The 15,507-nt window shown below is 64.6% G+C and overlaps 3 protein-coding genes across 10 annotated transcripts in view; all 3 read right to left on the bottom strand.

Moving 5' to 3' along the window:
• The window catches only part of PRDM15 (PR/SET domain 15), a 54,749-nt gene that overhangs the window by 21,621 nt on the left and 17,621 nt on the right, over positions 1-15,507 (bottom strand). For 2 of the 5 annotated variants that reach the window (XM_060198735.1, XM_060198738.1), the window contains exons 1-5: positions 5,227-5,325; positions 2,355-2,400; positions 1,983-2,076; positions 771-924; positions 433-685 (exon numbers count right to left, since the gene is read on the bottom strand). In XM_060198735.1, the coding sequence (XP_060054718.1) occupies positions 433-685; positions 771-924; positions 1,983-2,076; positions 2,355-2,391 (538 nt within the window). In that variant the 5' untranslated portion in view covers positions 2,392-2,400; positions 5,227-5,325. Of the gene's footprint in view, positions 1-432; positions 686-770; positions 925-1,982; positions 2,077-2,354; positions 2,401-5,167; positions 5,326-15,507 lie in introns of those variants that run through there. The other 3 variants (XM_060198736.1, XM_060198739.1, XM_060198737.1) reach the window with 3 other exon arrangements.
• LOC132540326 (basic proline-rich protein-like) lies at positions 5,339-9,065 on the bottom strand. The gene is made up of 4 exons (XM_060197131.1): positions 9,012-9,065; positions 8,428-8,561; positions 6,469-8,314; positions 5,339-6,406 (listed from the first exon to the last, which is right to left on the bottom strand). Exons 1-4 carry the CDS (start codon positions 9,063-9,065, stop codon positions 5,387-5,389), a joined length of 3,054 nt encoding a protein of 1,017 aa, XP_060053114.1. The 3' UTR covers positions 5,339-5,386.
• Positions 13,702-15,507, bottom strand: part of C2CD2 (C2 calcium dependent domain containing 2) — a 46,577-nt gene continuing 44,771 nt past the window's right edge. For all 4 annotated transcript variants that reach the window (XM_060198761.1, XM_060198762.1, XM_060198763.1 and 1 more), the window contains one exon: positions 13,702-14,488. In XM_060198761.1, the coding sequence (XP_060054744.1) occupies positions 14,274-14,488 (215 nt within the window). In that variant the 3' untranslated portion in view covers positions 13,702-14,273. The remainder of the gene's footprint in view (positions 14,489-15,507) is intronic.

Genomic DNA, 15,507 nt, shown 5'->3' with positions numbered 1-15,507 from the left:
CGCAGGGGACATGTGCGGCACAGGGTCCCGCGTGCACGTGCAGAAGCTCCTCCTGGGGGTGCAGAGGGGGGTACTGGGGCAGCCGGCACGGGGGTGTTATTGGGGCGGATGGTAGGGCAGGGGGTGTGCACTCCGGTGGGGGTTAGTGGGGGTTACCTAGGCGGCTGCTGCAGGTGGGAGGTGGGTGCGGGTAACAGGGGCCAGTGAACGCAAGGAGAGGGTGCGGGGGGTTACCAGGACAGCTGGCGCTGGCTGGGGGCAGAGTGAGCGGTTACAGGGTAGCTGGTGTGGGTGGGGAGGGTTGCTGGGGGTTGCCAGGGCGGCTGGCACAGATGGGAGTGTTTAGCAGGGCGGCTGGCACAGACGGGGGTGTTTAGCAGGGCGGCTGGCACAGACGGGGGTTACCGGGGCGGCTGGCACAGACGGGGTTACCGGGGCGGCTGGCACCGGCGGGGCGCAGCACGGGCTTGTCCATCTTCTTGGCATAGAAGGCGGCGTACCACACACGCAGCTCGGTGCCCGGCGGGATGTCGCGGGAGGTGGTGAAGTAGACGTGGGCGCCCTGCTGGTAGGCCGTGAGGTTCTGCTGCCCGGCCTCGGCCGCCGGCCGCACCAGCATCATCCAGTTGCACTCGTCCTCGCTGGACGTGTCCAGGCACACGGGGTGGCCGTCCTTGGGGAACACCTGCGGGGACGCGTGCTCGGGGCCGGCCCTGAGGGGTGTCCCCGCCCGTCCCCCTCCCCCGGCCCGGGGTCCCCGGGGCGCCCACCTTGAGCGGGAAGGCCGACTCCTTCTCCCACTTGGCCACCCTCCGGGACTCGAAGGGCCCGAACTGCGTGCGCTTGACCAGCTGCGTGACGGCAAACACGCCCTCGGCCCCGTCCTCCAGCCGTCGGATCTCCAGGTTGGGGGGCAGGGAGGACCTGGGCGGCAACGAGAGGTGAGGGCACCGCGGGGTTCCGCCCCCCCAGTTCTGACGGCCCACGGGCGGGGGGGTGCGCTCGCCTGGCTCCGCTCGGGCACAGGCTGCGCCCTGCACCACAGGGAGGGACAAGGACACCACAGGATGCCTTGGCGCTGGGCGTCTCTCCCTGTCTCTCTGTCTCTGTGTGAACTGAAAAGCGGCCCAAGCATGGTGGAACGACATGAGGAAGGTCCCCAGTCCAAACGTTAACTTGTGGAAAAGTGGAAAAAGGCTGGGGCCAGGCGGTGACGCACCCGGTAGAGTGCTAAGAGTCCCTTGCTCAGGGACCCGGGTTCGAGCCCCCTGTCCCCACCTGCAGGGAGGACGCTTCATGAGCAGTGAAGTAATGCTGCAGGTGTCTCTCTGCCTCTTGGCTTCTGTCTGTGCAGTAAATAAATAAGCGGAAATATTTCACTAGGGACAGACAGACACAGGCTGGGGGTGTGGATCCACCTGCCGACACCCATGTCCAACAGAGAAGCAGTGACAGAAGCCACAACTCCCACCTTCTGCTCCCCATAGAGAATTTGGGTCCAGACTCCCAGAGGGGAGAAATGTCAGCGCAAGATGCCCAGAGGGTTCTGAACCCCAACCCCATCTGGACCCAGAGAGAAGAGGACAAAGGGAGGACACTCGGAAGTAGTCACAGGTGGAGCGTGGCTTAGACGGGAAGAGAAGGCAGGCCCGAGACAAAGCGGGCGGATATGTACGAATCTAGACATTCTAGAAGTCACAGCCCACATTGTGTGTGACCTGGGGAGACGCACTGCAGTTTGCAGTGGACGGGACGGGGCACAGGGCTCTGGGGGTGGGAACGGGGTGGCGTCAGACCCGTGATCTCATGATTTTGTAAATCAATATTAAATCACTAGTAAAAAAAAAAAAAAACATATATTTAAGCAAAATAGGAAACGGAGCAGAAAGCCAGCAGGAAGGGGACATCTCGCACAGGGACACTGTCACCGGGCACCCCCCCCCCCGGCCTGCAACGCTGCCCCCGCCCCGGGGGTCACCCACCTGGCCCTGCTCAGCACGAAGGAGTCCCTCACAGTGACGACGGGGCCCAGCTCAGGACACTCGGAATCGTGGTACTGGCCACAGTCCTCACACCCTGCAGGGCGGGCAGGCGGACGGACAGACAGATGTCCTGCAGCGCCCCCAGTAGAGAGAGTGCCCACCCAACGCCCCCACCCCAGGGCCCGCCTCCCGGGGTCTCTCCAGCCCGGGCGGGGGGGGGGGTCAAGGCTGGGGGTGGGGTGTCGCCCCGCCATGCCGTGCACGGGGTCCTGAGGAAAGGCCCGTGCAGCCCCCCGCCCCGGCCCCCAGTGCATGAAGTCTCGAGGCAAGCCGGCGGCCAGGGCAGCCCCCGAGTCGGGGCCCCGCACTCACAGATGAACATGATCTCCTCACTGGCGTCCTCGGCCATCGTGGACACCTGGGGGTGCAGGTGGGCATTAGTGGGGGTCGCGGGGGAGAGACCGCACGGCACGCCCACCCGGCCCCCTCTCAGACTGCATCGCTTCTTCACGTGTTACAGGAAAAGGGCCGGATGCTGGCGCACCTGGCTGAGTCCACGTGAGAGCGCGCGAGGACCCGGGTTCGAGTCCCGCGTCCAAGTCCCCAGTCCCCAGTCCCCACCTGCAGGGGGAAAGCTTCCGGAGAGGTGAAGCAGGGCTGCAGGTGTCTCTCTGTCTCTCTCCCCTTCCCTCTCAATTTCTCTCTGTTCTATCAATTGAAATAAAATAAATACTAAAGCCTTCCCTTGGTGACTCCCGACTGCGGAGAGAGATAAAAACAGAGAGACAGAGACAGGGGAGTAGGGAGAGGAAGGAGAGAGACAAGAAGAGAGATACTGAGACAAAAAGAGGAAGAGAAAAACAACAAGGACAACAAGAGGAAATAAAAAAATAAACATAAAAAAAAAGAGGAAGAGGGGGCGGGCAGGGAGCACTCAGCTGGGCACTCACATCACCATGCACAAGCACCCAGGCTCCAGCCCTGCTCCCCTTCCTGCAGGGGGATGCTTCAACACCAGGAAGCAGGTCTGAGGCATCTCTTTCTCTCCCTCTATCTCTCCTCCCTTCTCAATAGCTCTCTGTACTATCCAATTAAAAAAAGAAAAAAAGGGGAGCCGGGCGGTGGCGCAGCGGGTTAAGCGCACGTGGCGCAAAGTGCAAGGACCGGCGTAAGGATCCCGGTTCGAGCCCCCGGCTCCCCGCCTGCAGGGGAGTCGCTTCACAGGCGGTGAAGCAGGTCTGCAGGTGTCTGTCTTTCTCTCCCCCTCTCTGTCTTCCCCTCCTCTCTCCATTTCTCTCTGTCCTATCCAACAACGGTGACATCAATAACAACAACAACAAACAGCAAGGGCAACAAAAAGGAAAATAAATAAATATTAAAAAAAAAAGAAAAAAATGGCCATGGGGAGTGGTGGATTTGTAGTGCTGCACTGAGCCCTGGTGGCAAAAAGAAAAAGTCAATGAAACACTTTACTGTCAGCCAGAGCTCAGCAAGGCTCTGGTTTCTCTCTCTCTCTCTCTCTGTCATCCATCCATCATCTACTTCCCTCGTTAAGTCAATAAATACTATATTACAAAGAAAACAGCCCTCCTGCCTGAGGCTCTGAGGCCCCAGGTCCAGTCCCCAGGACGGCCATTAGCCAGAGCTGAGCAGGGCTCTGGGCTCAGTGTTTCTCCCTCTCTCTCTCTCTCTCTCTCTCTCTCTCTCTCCCCAACATCAGCCAGAGCTGAGCAGGACTCTGGGCTCAATCTCTCTCTCTCTCCCCAACATCAGCCAGAGCTGAGCAGGGCTCTGGGCTCAATCTCTCTCTCTCTCTCTCTAACATCAGCCAGAGCTGAGCAGGACTCTGGGCTCAATCAATCTCAATCAATTTCTCTCTCTCTCTCTCTCCCCCATCAGCCAGAGCCGAGTAGGAGTCTGGGCTCAATCTCTCTCTCTCTCTCTCTCTCTCTCTCTCTCCCCCCATCAGCCAGAGCCGAGTAGGAGTCTGGGCTCAGTCTCTCCCTCTCATTCTCTCTCTCTCTCTTCCCCTCCAGCCAGAGCTGAGCAGGACTCTGGTGAAGCCAAGGAAAGGCAGAAGTGCTGAGGGAGGACGGAGGGGAGGCCTGGGCAGGCACGTCTTCCAGGAGACACACAGGTGGCCCCTCGCCGGGGACCGGGTGACGCCACAGTGAGCCGTCCCCTTGCCCGAGTGACAGGGAAGGGACGGGAACCCAGGGCCGGCAAGGTGCCAAGGGAGACATGTGCCAGCTGGAGCGGCCGCTGTGGGAAACAGCCACGGCAGCCCCCGCCTTCCGTCCTGGGGCCCTGGGGAGACGGGTGCGGCAGGGCACCTGCCCGGGTCCACAGCGCATCTTCCCGACAGTGAGACCCGGGCCCGCCCTGGAGCTCAGCCGGACAACCGGACAGACGCCGGCAGGACGCAGTGCCGGCATGTTCTCCCACTATTCTGTCTGAGCATCTGCTTGCAAAAAAACAAACTGTCTCGGGCCGGGCGGTGGCCGGCCTGGTTGAGCACACAAGTTACGGTGCGCAAGGACCCAGGTTCGAGCCTCCGGAACTCACCTGGTGCGGGTGGTAAAACAGGGCTGCAGGTGTCTCTGTCTCTCCCCCTCTCTATCAACCCCTTCCCTCTCTATTTTTGCCTTTTTCTATCCAAGAAAGAAAGAAAATAAGAAAAATTTAAAACTTCAAAACTGGGGCTGGGTGGTAGCACAGTGGGTCAAGTGCACGTGGCGCAAAGCACAAGGACCGGCATAAGGATCCTGGTTCGAGCCCCTGGCTCCCCACCTGCAGGGGAGTCGCTTCCCAGGCGGTGAAGCAGGTCTGCAGGTGTCTGTCTGTCTCTCCCCGTCTTCCCCTCCTCTCTCCATTTCTCTCTGTCCTATCCAACGACGACGACATCAATAACAACAATAACAATAACTACAACAACAAGGGCAACAAAATGGGAAAAATGGCCTCCAAGGAGCAGTGGATTCGTAGTGCTGGCACCGAGCCCCAGCGATAACCCTGGAGGGAAAAAAAACAAAACATCAGCGTCTCTAACTAAGCCTTGTGGGAACACACGTGACATCTGGGGCCACCTCACAGTCAGCCCTGTCACCCACTATTCATCACAATAAAAAATGAGAGAGAGGAGAGACAGATATTTTGTGGGGGGGGGGGGGCAGGCAGCGGCGTACCCAGCTGAGCGCACACGTCGCGGCGCACGAGGACCTGAGTTCCAGCCCCTGGTCCCCACCTGCAGGGGGAAGCTTCAGGAGTGGCGAGGCAGGGCTGCGGGCATCTCTGTCTCTCTGTCACTCTCTCTCCCCATCTTCCCTCTCGATTTCTCTCTGTCCTATAAAAGAGAGGAAGGGAGGGAGGGAGGGAGGGGAGGAGTGCAAGCACCAAGCCCGGGGTCACAGGGCGGGGGTGGACGCCAGGGGCAGGGGGCTCCTAAGGGCGGTGGGCTCCTGAGGACCCCGGCAGTGGGTTGGGGCCCAGGCAGGACGGGGCTGCAGGTGACGGGCAGTGGGCAGTGGTCCCACCTTTGGGGGGCTCTGGAGGGGCTGCCGCACGGTGTGGGGGACCAGGGTGGGACAGGGAGGTGACGGGGGCCCTGCAGGTGACGAGGGCCAGGTGAGTGAGGAGTCCACAGGGGACTGGGCCAGTGGGGGGCACGGGGGCCCATTAGCTGACTGTGGGCCACTGGGGGTGAGCGGGGGTCCAGGGAGGTGGGTGCCCGGGAGGTGGGTGCCCAGGGAGGTGGGTGTCCCAAGGAAGTGGGTGCCCAAGGAGGTGGTGCCCCGGGAGGTGGGTGCCCGGGAGGTGGTGCCCATGATGGTGGGTGCCCAGGGAGGTGGGTGCCTGGGAGGTGGGTGCCCAGGGAGGTGGGTGCCCAGGGAGGTGTGTGCCCAGGAGGTGGGTGCCCAGGGAGGTGGGTGCCTGGGAGGTGGGTGCCCGGGATGGTGGGTGCCCAGGGAGGTGGGTGCCCGGGAGGTGGATGCCCAGGGAGGTGGGTGCCCAGGGAGGTGGGTGCCCGGGAGGTGGGTGCCCAGGATGGTGGGTGCCCCGGGAGGTGGGTGCCCGGGAGGTGGGTGTCCCCGGGAGGTGGGTGTCCCTGGGAGGTGGGTGTCCCCGAAGTGGGTGCCCTGGATGGTGGGTGCCCAGGATGGTGGGTGCCCGGGAGGTGGGTGCTCAGGATGGTGGGTGCCCGGGAGGTGGGTGCCCAGGGAGGTGGGTGCCCGGGAGGTGGATGCCCAGGGAGGTGGGTGCCCGGGAGGTGGGTGCCCAGGATGGTGGGTGCCCTGGGAGGTGGGTGCCCCAGTTGGTGGGTGCCCGGGAGGTGGGTGTCCCTGGGAGGTGGGTGTCCCCGAAGTGGGTGCCCTGGATGGTGGGTGCCCGGGAGGTGGATGCCTGGGAGGTGGGTGCCCATGATGGTGGGTGCCCAGAAGGTGGGTGCCCGGAATTGTGGGTGCCCAGGGAGGTGGGTGCCCGGGAGGTGGGTGCCCAGGAAGGTGGGTGCCCAGGGAGGTGGGTGCCCAGGATGGTGGGTGCCCCCGGAGGTGGGTGCCCGGGAGGTGGGTGCCCCGGTTGGTGGGTGCCCGGTTGGTGGGTCCCTGGAGGTGGGTGCCCGGTTGGTGGGTGCCCAGGAGGTGGGTGCCTGGAGGTGGGTGTCTGGAGGTGGGTGCCCAGGATGGTGTCCCCGGAGTGGGTGTCCCCGGAGTGGGTCCCCGGAGTGGGTGCCCATGATGGTGTCCCCGGAATGGGTGCCCGGAGTGGGTGCCCGGAGTGGGTGCCCGGAGTGGGTGCCCGGAGTGGGTGCCCGGAGTGGGTGCCCAGGATGGTGTCCCCGGAGTGGGTGCCCGGAGTGGGTGCCCGTGGCCCGCGGCCCGAGCTCTGGCGCAGCGGCGGCGGCGGCGGCGGCGGCAAAGTCGATCCCGAGCGGCTCCGGATCCAGCCGGGTTTTGACTCCGATCGCGGCGCGGCCGCGCGGTGACAAAGAACCGCCGGTGCGGGGCCGGAGCGGGGCCGGGCGGGCGGGCGCGGGCGGGCGCGGGCGCGGGGGCGGGCGGCCGGGGCGGCGGGCGGCGGGCGGGCGGCGGGGCGGGCGGGGCCGGGCGCGGGGCGGCGGCTCTACCTGGCGGGCGCGGGCGGCGCGGATCCGGGCTCCGGGTTGCGATCCGCTCCGGAAACTGCGCAGCACCGGAAGCCGGCGGGCGGCGGCGGGGCATTGTGGGGCTTGTAGTCCGCGGGCCGCGGTGTAGACGGGGGCGGGCGGCGGTGTAGACGGGGGCGGGGCGGTGTAGACGGGGGCGGGCGGCGGTGTAGACGGGGGCGGGGGGCGGTGTAGACGGGGGCGGGCCGCGGTGTAGACGGGGGCGGGGGGCGGTGTAGACGGGGGCGGGCCGCGGTGTAGACGGGGGCGGGGGGCGGTGTAGACGGGGGCGGGCCGCGGTGTAGACGGGGGCGGGGGGCGGTGTAGACGGGGGCGGGGGGCGGTGTAGACGGGGGCGGGCCGCGGTGTAGACGGGGGCGGGGGGCGGTGTAGACGGGGGCGGGCCGCGGTGTAGACGGGGGCGGGGGGCGGTGTAGACGGGGGCGGGGGGCGGTGTAGACGGGGGCGGGCGGCGGTGTAGACGGGGGCGGGCCGCGGTGTAGACGGGGGCGGGCGGCGGTGTAGACGGGGGCGGGGCGGTGTAGACGGGGGCGGGGCGGTGTAGACGGGGGCGGGCGGCGGTGTAGACGGGGGCGGGGGGCGGTGTAGACGGGGGCGGGCGGCGGTGTAGACGGGGGCGGGGCGGTGTAGACGGGGGCGGGGGGCGGTGTAGACGGGGGCGGGGGGCGGTGTAGACGGGGGCGGGCGGCGGTGTAGACGGGGGCGGGGGGCGGTGTAGACGGGGGCGGGGGGCGGTGTAGACGGGGGCGGGGCGGTGTAGACGGGGGCGGGGCGGTGTAGACGGGGGCGGCGGTGTAGACGGGGGCGGGGGTGGCGTAGACGGGGGCGGGCGGCGGTGTAGACGGGGGCGGGGCGGTGTAGACGGGGGCGGGGGGCGGTGTAGACGGGGGCGGGCCGCGGTGTAGACGGGGGGGGGGGGGGGGGGGCGGCGGTGTAGACGGGGGCGGGCGGCGGTGTAGACGGGGCGGGGGTGGGCAGTGTAGACAGGGGCTGTGTAGACGGAGTCGGGGTGTAGATGGGGTGGGGGGAGGGTGGTGTAGAAGGGGTGGTGTAGACAGGGTTGTAGACCCGTCGGGGGAGGGTGGTGTAGATGGGGGTCAGGAGGTGTAGACTGGGGTCGGGGTGAGGGCAGTGTAGTCGGGAGCCCTTGTCAGGAGGTGTAGACGGACTGTGGGGGTGAGCAGTGTGCACAAGAAGCCGGCTGTGTAGACGTGACAGGTTGCTGGTGATGCGAGTGGGGATGAGGCCTGTGGTGTGGACACCGGGCAGTGTAGACGACACCAGGCAGCGAGCTCCCGCAGTGGGTGGTGTACACAGCTGACACGGGCGGCAGGCGAGGGCCGGGACTGGACCCGGGACCTGCGGATCGGACTGGGGTTGGTGGTGGCCTTGGGCGTGAGGGAGGGGCAGCCTGGCTGGCGGTGTGGACAGGAGTGAGGAATCCAGCTGGCCAGGAGCAGGCCGTGTGGACGGGGAGCAGGACAGAGTGGCCCCAAGCAGGCAGCCGGCTGTGTAGACCCTCCACGGACAGACCCCGGCCCTCCGGGTGGCGAGAGGAAGTTGGAATCTCCCGCCTGGGCTGTGGGCTGCCCCTCCGTGACCCTTGGGGAGGGTCCTGTGCCCCCGACCGCAGGCGGGAGGGAGGCTCCCCAGGTCGGTGGCTGGATTCTCTGGAGACGTTGATTGATCCATTGTTTTCATTGTTAAAATCTTACTTAAGGCTGGACATAGAGAAATTGACAGCAGAGAGGGACACAGAGAGACCCCCGCAGCCCTGCTTCTCCACTCGTGAAGTTTTCTCCCCGCAGGTGGGGGCCGGGGGCTCGAACCCCGGTCCTTGTGCGCTGTAGCCTGTGCGCCACCACCCGGCCCCGAGGGAACGTTGATCCACACGCTGCTTGCTGCTCCAGGGGCGCCATCACCCCTCACCCCCATCAAGCTGCCGGCTCTGTCCCCCGGCACCCAGCACCGGGGCTCAGCACACCGCAGTCACCTGAGGGGGCCCGGCCTGTCCCCTCACTCCTGCCCGGCTCGGTGCCCTCAGCAGGAGGAAAATCCACGTCTTACCCACTGCCCAGGACAGGCCGGAGCTGAGGCCAGACCCCCGCCCGGCCCCCAACACACAGGCAGTCCCCAGGCCTGGGGCTCCTCCCTCTGGATCGGAGGGGTGGGGGGCGCCAAGGCTGCTCATGTCATCCGGCTGGGACCCAGGTAGCCCACCTGGCAGAGTGCACGCCTCAGGGCGGGGCAGACGGCATAACGTCCTGCCAAAGGCTCTCCTGCCCGAGGCTCTGAGGGCCCAGGTTCGATCCCCAGCACCACCGTCAGCCAGAACTGAGCAGGGCTCTGGGGAAAATAATAATAATAGTAAAACCAATCAAGTGGCTAGGGAGACGGCACAGTGATTCCTCAAAAGCCTCTCCTGCCTGAGGCTTCCAGGCCCATCCTGGTTCAGTCCCAGGTTCAGTTCCAGGTTCAGTCCAGGTTCAGTCCCCAGCACCACCGTCACCCAGAGCTGAGCAGGGCTCTTCTCTCTCTCTCTCCAAAATCTCTCATTAAAATCAAACAAACAGGCCTGGGGAGACAGTGTAGTGATTCTCTTAAAATTTTCTCCTGCCTGAGGCCCGGAGGACCTGGGTTCAGTCTCCTGCAGCGCCACCAGCCAGAGCAAATAAATAAATAAGATATTAAAAAAATAAAGACGGGTTTGGGCAGACAGCACAGGGTTCTGCACACAGACTCTCCTGCCTGAGGCTCTGAAGTCCAGGTTCCATCCCCGGCACCACCAGCAGCCAGAGCTCAGCAGGGCTCTGGGAAATAATAATAATCAAGTGAGCCTCCCTGGACATGAGGCTCAGGGTTCCCAAGTTTGATCCCCGGCATCACGTGTGTCCGAGGGACACTGCCTCTCCCTCTCTTCCCCTCCCCCCTCTTTAAATGTATATTTATTTATTGCCTCCAGGGTTATTGCTGGGGCTCACTGCCTGCACTACAAATCCACTGCTCCTAGACGCCATTTTTCTCCCTTTCTTGCCCTTGTTGCTTTGTTGTTGGATAGGACAGAGAGACATGGAGAGAGGAGGGGAAGACAGAGAGGGGGAGAGAAAGACAGACACCTGCAGACCTGCTTCACCGCCTGTGAAGCGACTCCCCTGCAGGTGGGGAGCCGGGGGCTCGAACTGGGATCCTTAGGCCGGTCCTTGCGCTTTGCACCACCTGCGCTTAACCCGCTGCGCCACCGCCCGCCGCCTCCCCTCCCTCCCTCTCTTTCATAGTAAAGAGATAAACAGGAAGAGGAGGTATGTTAAAATTTTCTGAGGCTCTTGCCGGGCCGGCTAGCTTCACGGTGGTGAACAGAGACGCGGAGACAACGGCTGGGAAGGGCAGCTGTATTTCTTTATTCAGGAACAAAGATTCACAAACTAAGACAAACTAATCACCAAACAGAACTCTGCTGTCTCTTTGCGGCGGCGCAAGCACTCTTTCTTTTTCTCTCGAACTCAGGAACCCTCTCCCTTACTCTCGAACTCAGAAACTCTCGCACTCTCGAACTCCTGTTCACCCCACACCCTTGATACTATAGTCATTTAGTTAAAAAGAAAAGGGGGAATTGTCGTATGCTTTACATTGGCTTGTTCTAGCCCTCCCCCTCCAAGAGAATTGGATGAGTCCTGTTAATTTCGCGGGCCTGCTTGGCCCCGCCCCAAGGGACCCTGGGAGAGGGTTCCGGAGTCCGAGAGTTCCTGAGTTCCCCAGTGACAGAGTTCCTGAGTTCCGGAGTTCAAGAGTGCGAGGGTGCGAGAGTTTCTGAGTTCGAGAGTAAGGGAGAGGGTTCCTGAGTTCGAGAGAAAAAGAAAGAGTGCTTGCGCCGCCGCAAAGAGACAGCAGAGTTCTGTTTGGTGATTAGTTTGTCTTAGTTTGTGAATCGTGGTTCCTGAATAAAGAAATACAGCTGCCCTGCCCAGCCGTTGTCTCCGCGTCTCTGTTACCCGCCGTGAAGCAAGCCCGGCCAGAGCCTCTGAAAATTTTAACAACAGAGGTAGTGGCACACTGAGTTAAGAGCACATGTCACAGTGCACAAGGACCCGGGTTCAAGCCCCCCTGTTCCCCCCCGCCCGCAGGGGTGAAGTTTCACGAGCGGGGAAGCAGGGCTGCAGGTGTCTCCCCCTCTATTTCTCTCTGTTCTATCAAGTAAATAAATAAATAAATAAGAAAAAGCCAGCCAGTGGCCACTGGGAGCAGTGGGTGGGTGGTCCAGGCACCGAGCCCCAGCGATAACCCTGACGGGGCGGCGGGAACAGGCCCCCTACCCGCCCCCCCAAGGGCACTGCCCAGAGCCGGGGGAGGAGGTGATGACAGCTGACCAGGAGGGGCGGGCACAGCAGGACGAGTCTGTCCCCACCTGACACACATCTGTCTGTCTGTCTGGCACAGTTCACCGCCACCCCTGCTCAGTGAGGCCACCAGGACTGAGACCCCAGGGGCAGCGTGGCCTTCCCCCCCACACACACACGGGAGGGGATGGGACAGGCTCGGTGACGGGTCCTGGCCCCACAGGACAAGGCTCCTCGGAAGGCCCCTGGGCCGAGGGGTCACCCACAGGCCAGGCCCTCCCCCCCAAGGACCCCCACCGTCTTGCCCTGCCCGCAGGGCGCCAGGGAAGCACCCGTCACAAGTGCCCCCCCCAAAGATCAGGCGGCAGGCAGAGAAGTGGGGTCCGCAGAGGTGCGTTCAGTGGGGCTTTATTGATCTCTCCACAGCCCACGGCCCGGCTCCGAAGCCCCCCACTCCCGCCCCCCAGGATCGAGGTCTGGAGTCAAAGTGCTAAAGACAGTGTCCTGTGCCCGCTGCCCCACCCCTGCAGCCCCAGGAAGACTGCTGTCGGTCTGTCCTTTCTTTCCTTCTTTCTCTCTCTCTTTCTCTCTCTCTCTTTTCCCAACAGCTCTGATGTGACCTGGCGCACGGCCCCCAGCCTGAGTTATAAATGATGCATCACTGGCCGTTGTAGGTGAGGGGGGTGAAGTTCCTTCTCCTGTGGAGAAGAGGGAAGCCCCACCCCGTCCTGAGTGGGGGTCGCCACGGCCCTTCCTGGGGAGCCGGGCTCTTTGGTCAGCAAAGTGGGTGGGGAGGCAGGAGGGCAGAGTGTGGGGACCCAGTGGTTAGGCCCCAGCACCTCAGCTCAGAGGCCTGTGCCCCACACCGCATCTGTGTCTGTGCAGGAAAGAGGGGAGAGAGAGAGAGAGAGAGAGAGAGAGAGTGTCCCCTGGCAGGGGCAGCCAGCAGGCAGGGGAGGGGACGCTGGCGGGGGGGGGGGGGTGCGGGGCTGGGGGAGTCAGTGTGGAAGCTGAGCCTGAGGTCCGAAGGTGAGAAAGTGCTCGGTGCTCTGAGAGCTGCGTCCTCCCTGGGACGGGACATACAGCAGAGGCCCCCATGTGCTCTGCAGACATCGGGGGTGGGGGGCACCCTCCCAGTGGGAGAGACTGCCAGATGGGTGGCCCTCGAGTCCCCCACCCCGAAGTCCCTCTTGGAGATGAGCCCAAACTGTCCCCGTGGAGTGTGGCAAGGACTTGGTGCCCTCCTGGGTCGGTGCCTCCCGCTGGGCGGGCGGGTGGCCTGGGTGGAGACCCGCACCCCAGGAGCAGGTCGGGGTCCCTGGTGGCCGCGTTCCCCGAGGAGCCCGGGCTGAGCGCCCCCTGCCCCCCTGTGGCCCCCGCCGCCTTGGCCTTGGTCTCCCCCAGAGCCAGGCGGGACAGGACGGCGTCTTGCTGGCAGGCGGTCAGCAAGACGTGTCCCGACTCTCCCAAGGCCTGGACGGGGTGGGGTCCCCGGGGTGCCCTCCCGGACGGCCTCAGCCCAGCCCACAGGGACACGCCACGCCGAGGGGCCGGGCGCCAGCAGGCACAGTGAGCGGGAAGGGGACGGTCCTGCAGGGAGGGGACGGGGAGTTTCCAGGCACGGGACAGTCCCTGACGTGCCTGGGAAAAACTAACTTGTGTGGAAAAGTGACGTCTCCAAGAGAGAAGAGAAGAAAATAAAGAAAGGAGGACAGAGAAAGAAACGGGAAGGAAGGAAAAGAAGGGGGGGTCCCGCTCTAGCTCAGGGCGGCTCGACGGGCTCGGCCCAGAGTGTGGGCGCCTCAGGCCAGCCTTCAATTCACAATTCACCGGTTTCTCCTAGCAGCCTTTGGCATCCCGCTGAGGAGAGGAAAAGGACCTGCCTTCAACCGGCAAAACATCCCCCCCCCCAGGCTGGAGAGACAGCCCAGCAGGTAGAGCCCCCGCCCCGACACAGGTGCAGGCCGGTTCGACCCCTGACACCGCATGTGAGGCCGTACAACGCCTGGGGAAGCTCCAGAGCCGCAGGACTTTGACCCGACTCTCTACCTGAGTGAAAACGGCTCCGGAGCCGCGAGATCCCGCCTATCCGAGCCCGCAGGCGCTGTAAACGAAAAATGAAAAAGAAAAAAAAAAAATCCCCTTGATGACAATGGCTGTTCTTGACCAGAGACGGCACATCCGGGAGCGGGCAGCGCGTGAGGCGTGAGGAGCCGGGCGGGGACACGACGGCAAAGGCAGACACACACACAGGCTGGCGGGGCTCCCAGAATTCCAGACGCACCCCAAGAGGAACCTGACCCCCAGGACGCCCGAGGCCAGCACTCAGGAGGTACTTGGCTCAGTCCTTGGCACGGTTCTGCAGACGCCCCGACTGAAGACAGGTGACAGCGTCCTCCGAGGTCACTTTGTCGCCACCACCCCCGCCCTGGGCCGGCCAGCTCTGCTCTCTCCAGTCGGGGGGGGGGGGGGGCTCTGCCCTGAGGGACACGCGTGGGGTACCGAGAGCCCAGCACCCGCGTGGGCGCGGCGTGGCCACGGGCGGGGCTGGCGGAGGCGCCTGTGTCCCCTCGTCCCGTGTGGGGTGACCCTGCCCCTCCAGAAAGTCCCGCTCAGTTCAGGGCGACGTGGGGGGTCGCGTCCGCCCTGAGGGTGTCTCGGCTGGGGAGTCTGGGGTGCGGTGGGGCCCCTGCCCGGTGCCGGCACCTCGGGGCCATGGCCAGGTCCCCCCCCCCCCCCCTGGGCATCCCGGGGCCCTCCGGGGGTCCCGCTCGGGCCGGCGTCCCCAGGGGGCTAGGCGTGGGGGTCCGGGGGGGCGCCGTTGGCCGTCTTCCCCGATCTCCGGCCCAGCAGCCTGCAGTGCAGGACGCGGCTGAGTGTGGCCTCCTTCCTGTGGGGGGTGCCCCCGGGGGGCTCCAGGGCCAGGTCGCTGTAGGACTGGCTCAGGCCCGGCTCCTTCTGGGGGGGCCGTCGGCGGAACAGCTTGGCGCCTCTCCTCAGGATGCCACCTGCAAGGGGGGCGTCAGGGGTGGGTGTAGGCAGGGTGGGGGGCAGCATGGGGTGTAGGCAGGGTGGGGGTCAGGGTGGCGTGTAGGCATGGTAGGGGTTAGGGTGGGTAGGGGTTAGTTTGGGGTAGGCAGAGTGGAGGTTAGGGTGGGGGTTAGGGTGGGTAGGCAGGGTGGGGGTTAGGGTGGGTGGGGGTTAGGCTGAGTGGGTGTCAGGCTGTGGGGTAGGCAGGGTGGGGTTATGGTGGGGGTTAGGGTGGGTAGGCAGGATTGGGGTTATGTTGGGGCGTAGGCTAGGCAGGATGTGGGTTAATGTGGGGGGTTGCTAAGGTTGGGGGCAGAGCAGGGTGTGTGGGCAGGGGTGTGTTGGGGAGCAGACATGGCGGGCGGCCAGGGAGCCATTTGGGTGCTGGCACCGTTAGGGTGCAGGGGGAGGGTGGACTGGGCAGGGAGCCTGGCACGGGGTGGGGGGGGTGAGGAGATGTCGTGGATGGGAGTGGCTTGTGTGCAGGGGTGGGGGGAGAGCCAGACAGGGCAGGGAGGGGGCTGATCAGGGTGGGGTAAGCGGGCTGGCGGCAGGGATGGGGGCACCCGGGTAGGGCTGGTGGCCAGGGCGGAGGGAGCTGGACCCGGCTACCATCCTGGGCTCAGGGTTCCCGGCCACGCTGCCCTGTGCAGCCGGGGGTCCTGGGGAGACCCCTCGGGGTGGGTGCCCTGAGCTCTGGGGGCAGAGCCTGGCTGATGCCAGAGCCCAGGGTGGCAACGGGGGCCAGCGGGGTCACTGCCCACAGGGCTGACCCTCAAGAAAGCTGGCCAGGGGCCCGGAGACTGCCCTGCTGAACGTGCACATCTGAGGGTCTGGGCTGGAACCCGGATGTGACAGCTACTGAAGCCATGCCTGGGTTCTCTTTCTCTGTCTGTCTGTCTGTCTCTCTCTGTCTCTGTCTCTCTGTCTCTCTCTGTCTCTCTGTCTCTCTCTGTCTCTATCTCTCTCCTCATTGAAGTAAGATGAGATCTTCAAA

Source organism: Erinaceus europaeus, chromosome 9, assembly GCF_950295315.1.
Source record: "Erinaceus europaeus chromosome 9, mEriEur2.1, whole genome shotgun sequence".
Lineage (NCBI taxonomy): Eukaryota > Metazoa > Chordata > Mammalia > Eulipotyphla > Erinaceidae > Erinaceus > Erinaceus europaeus.
This window is presented reverse-complemented; position numbering and strand designations above follow the sequence as displayed.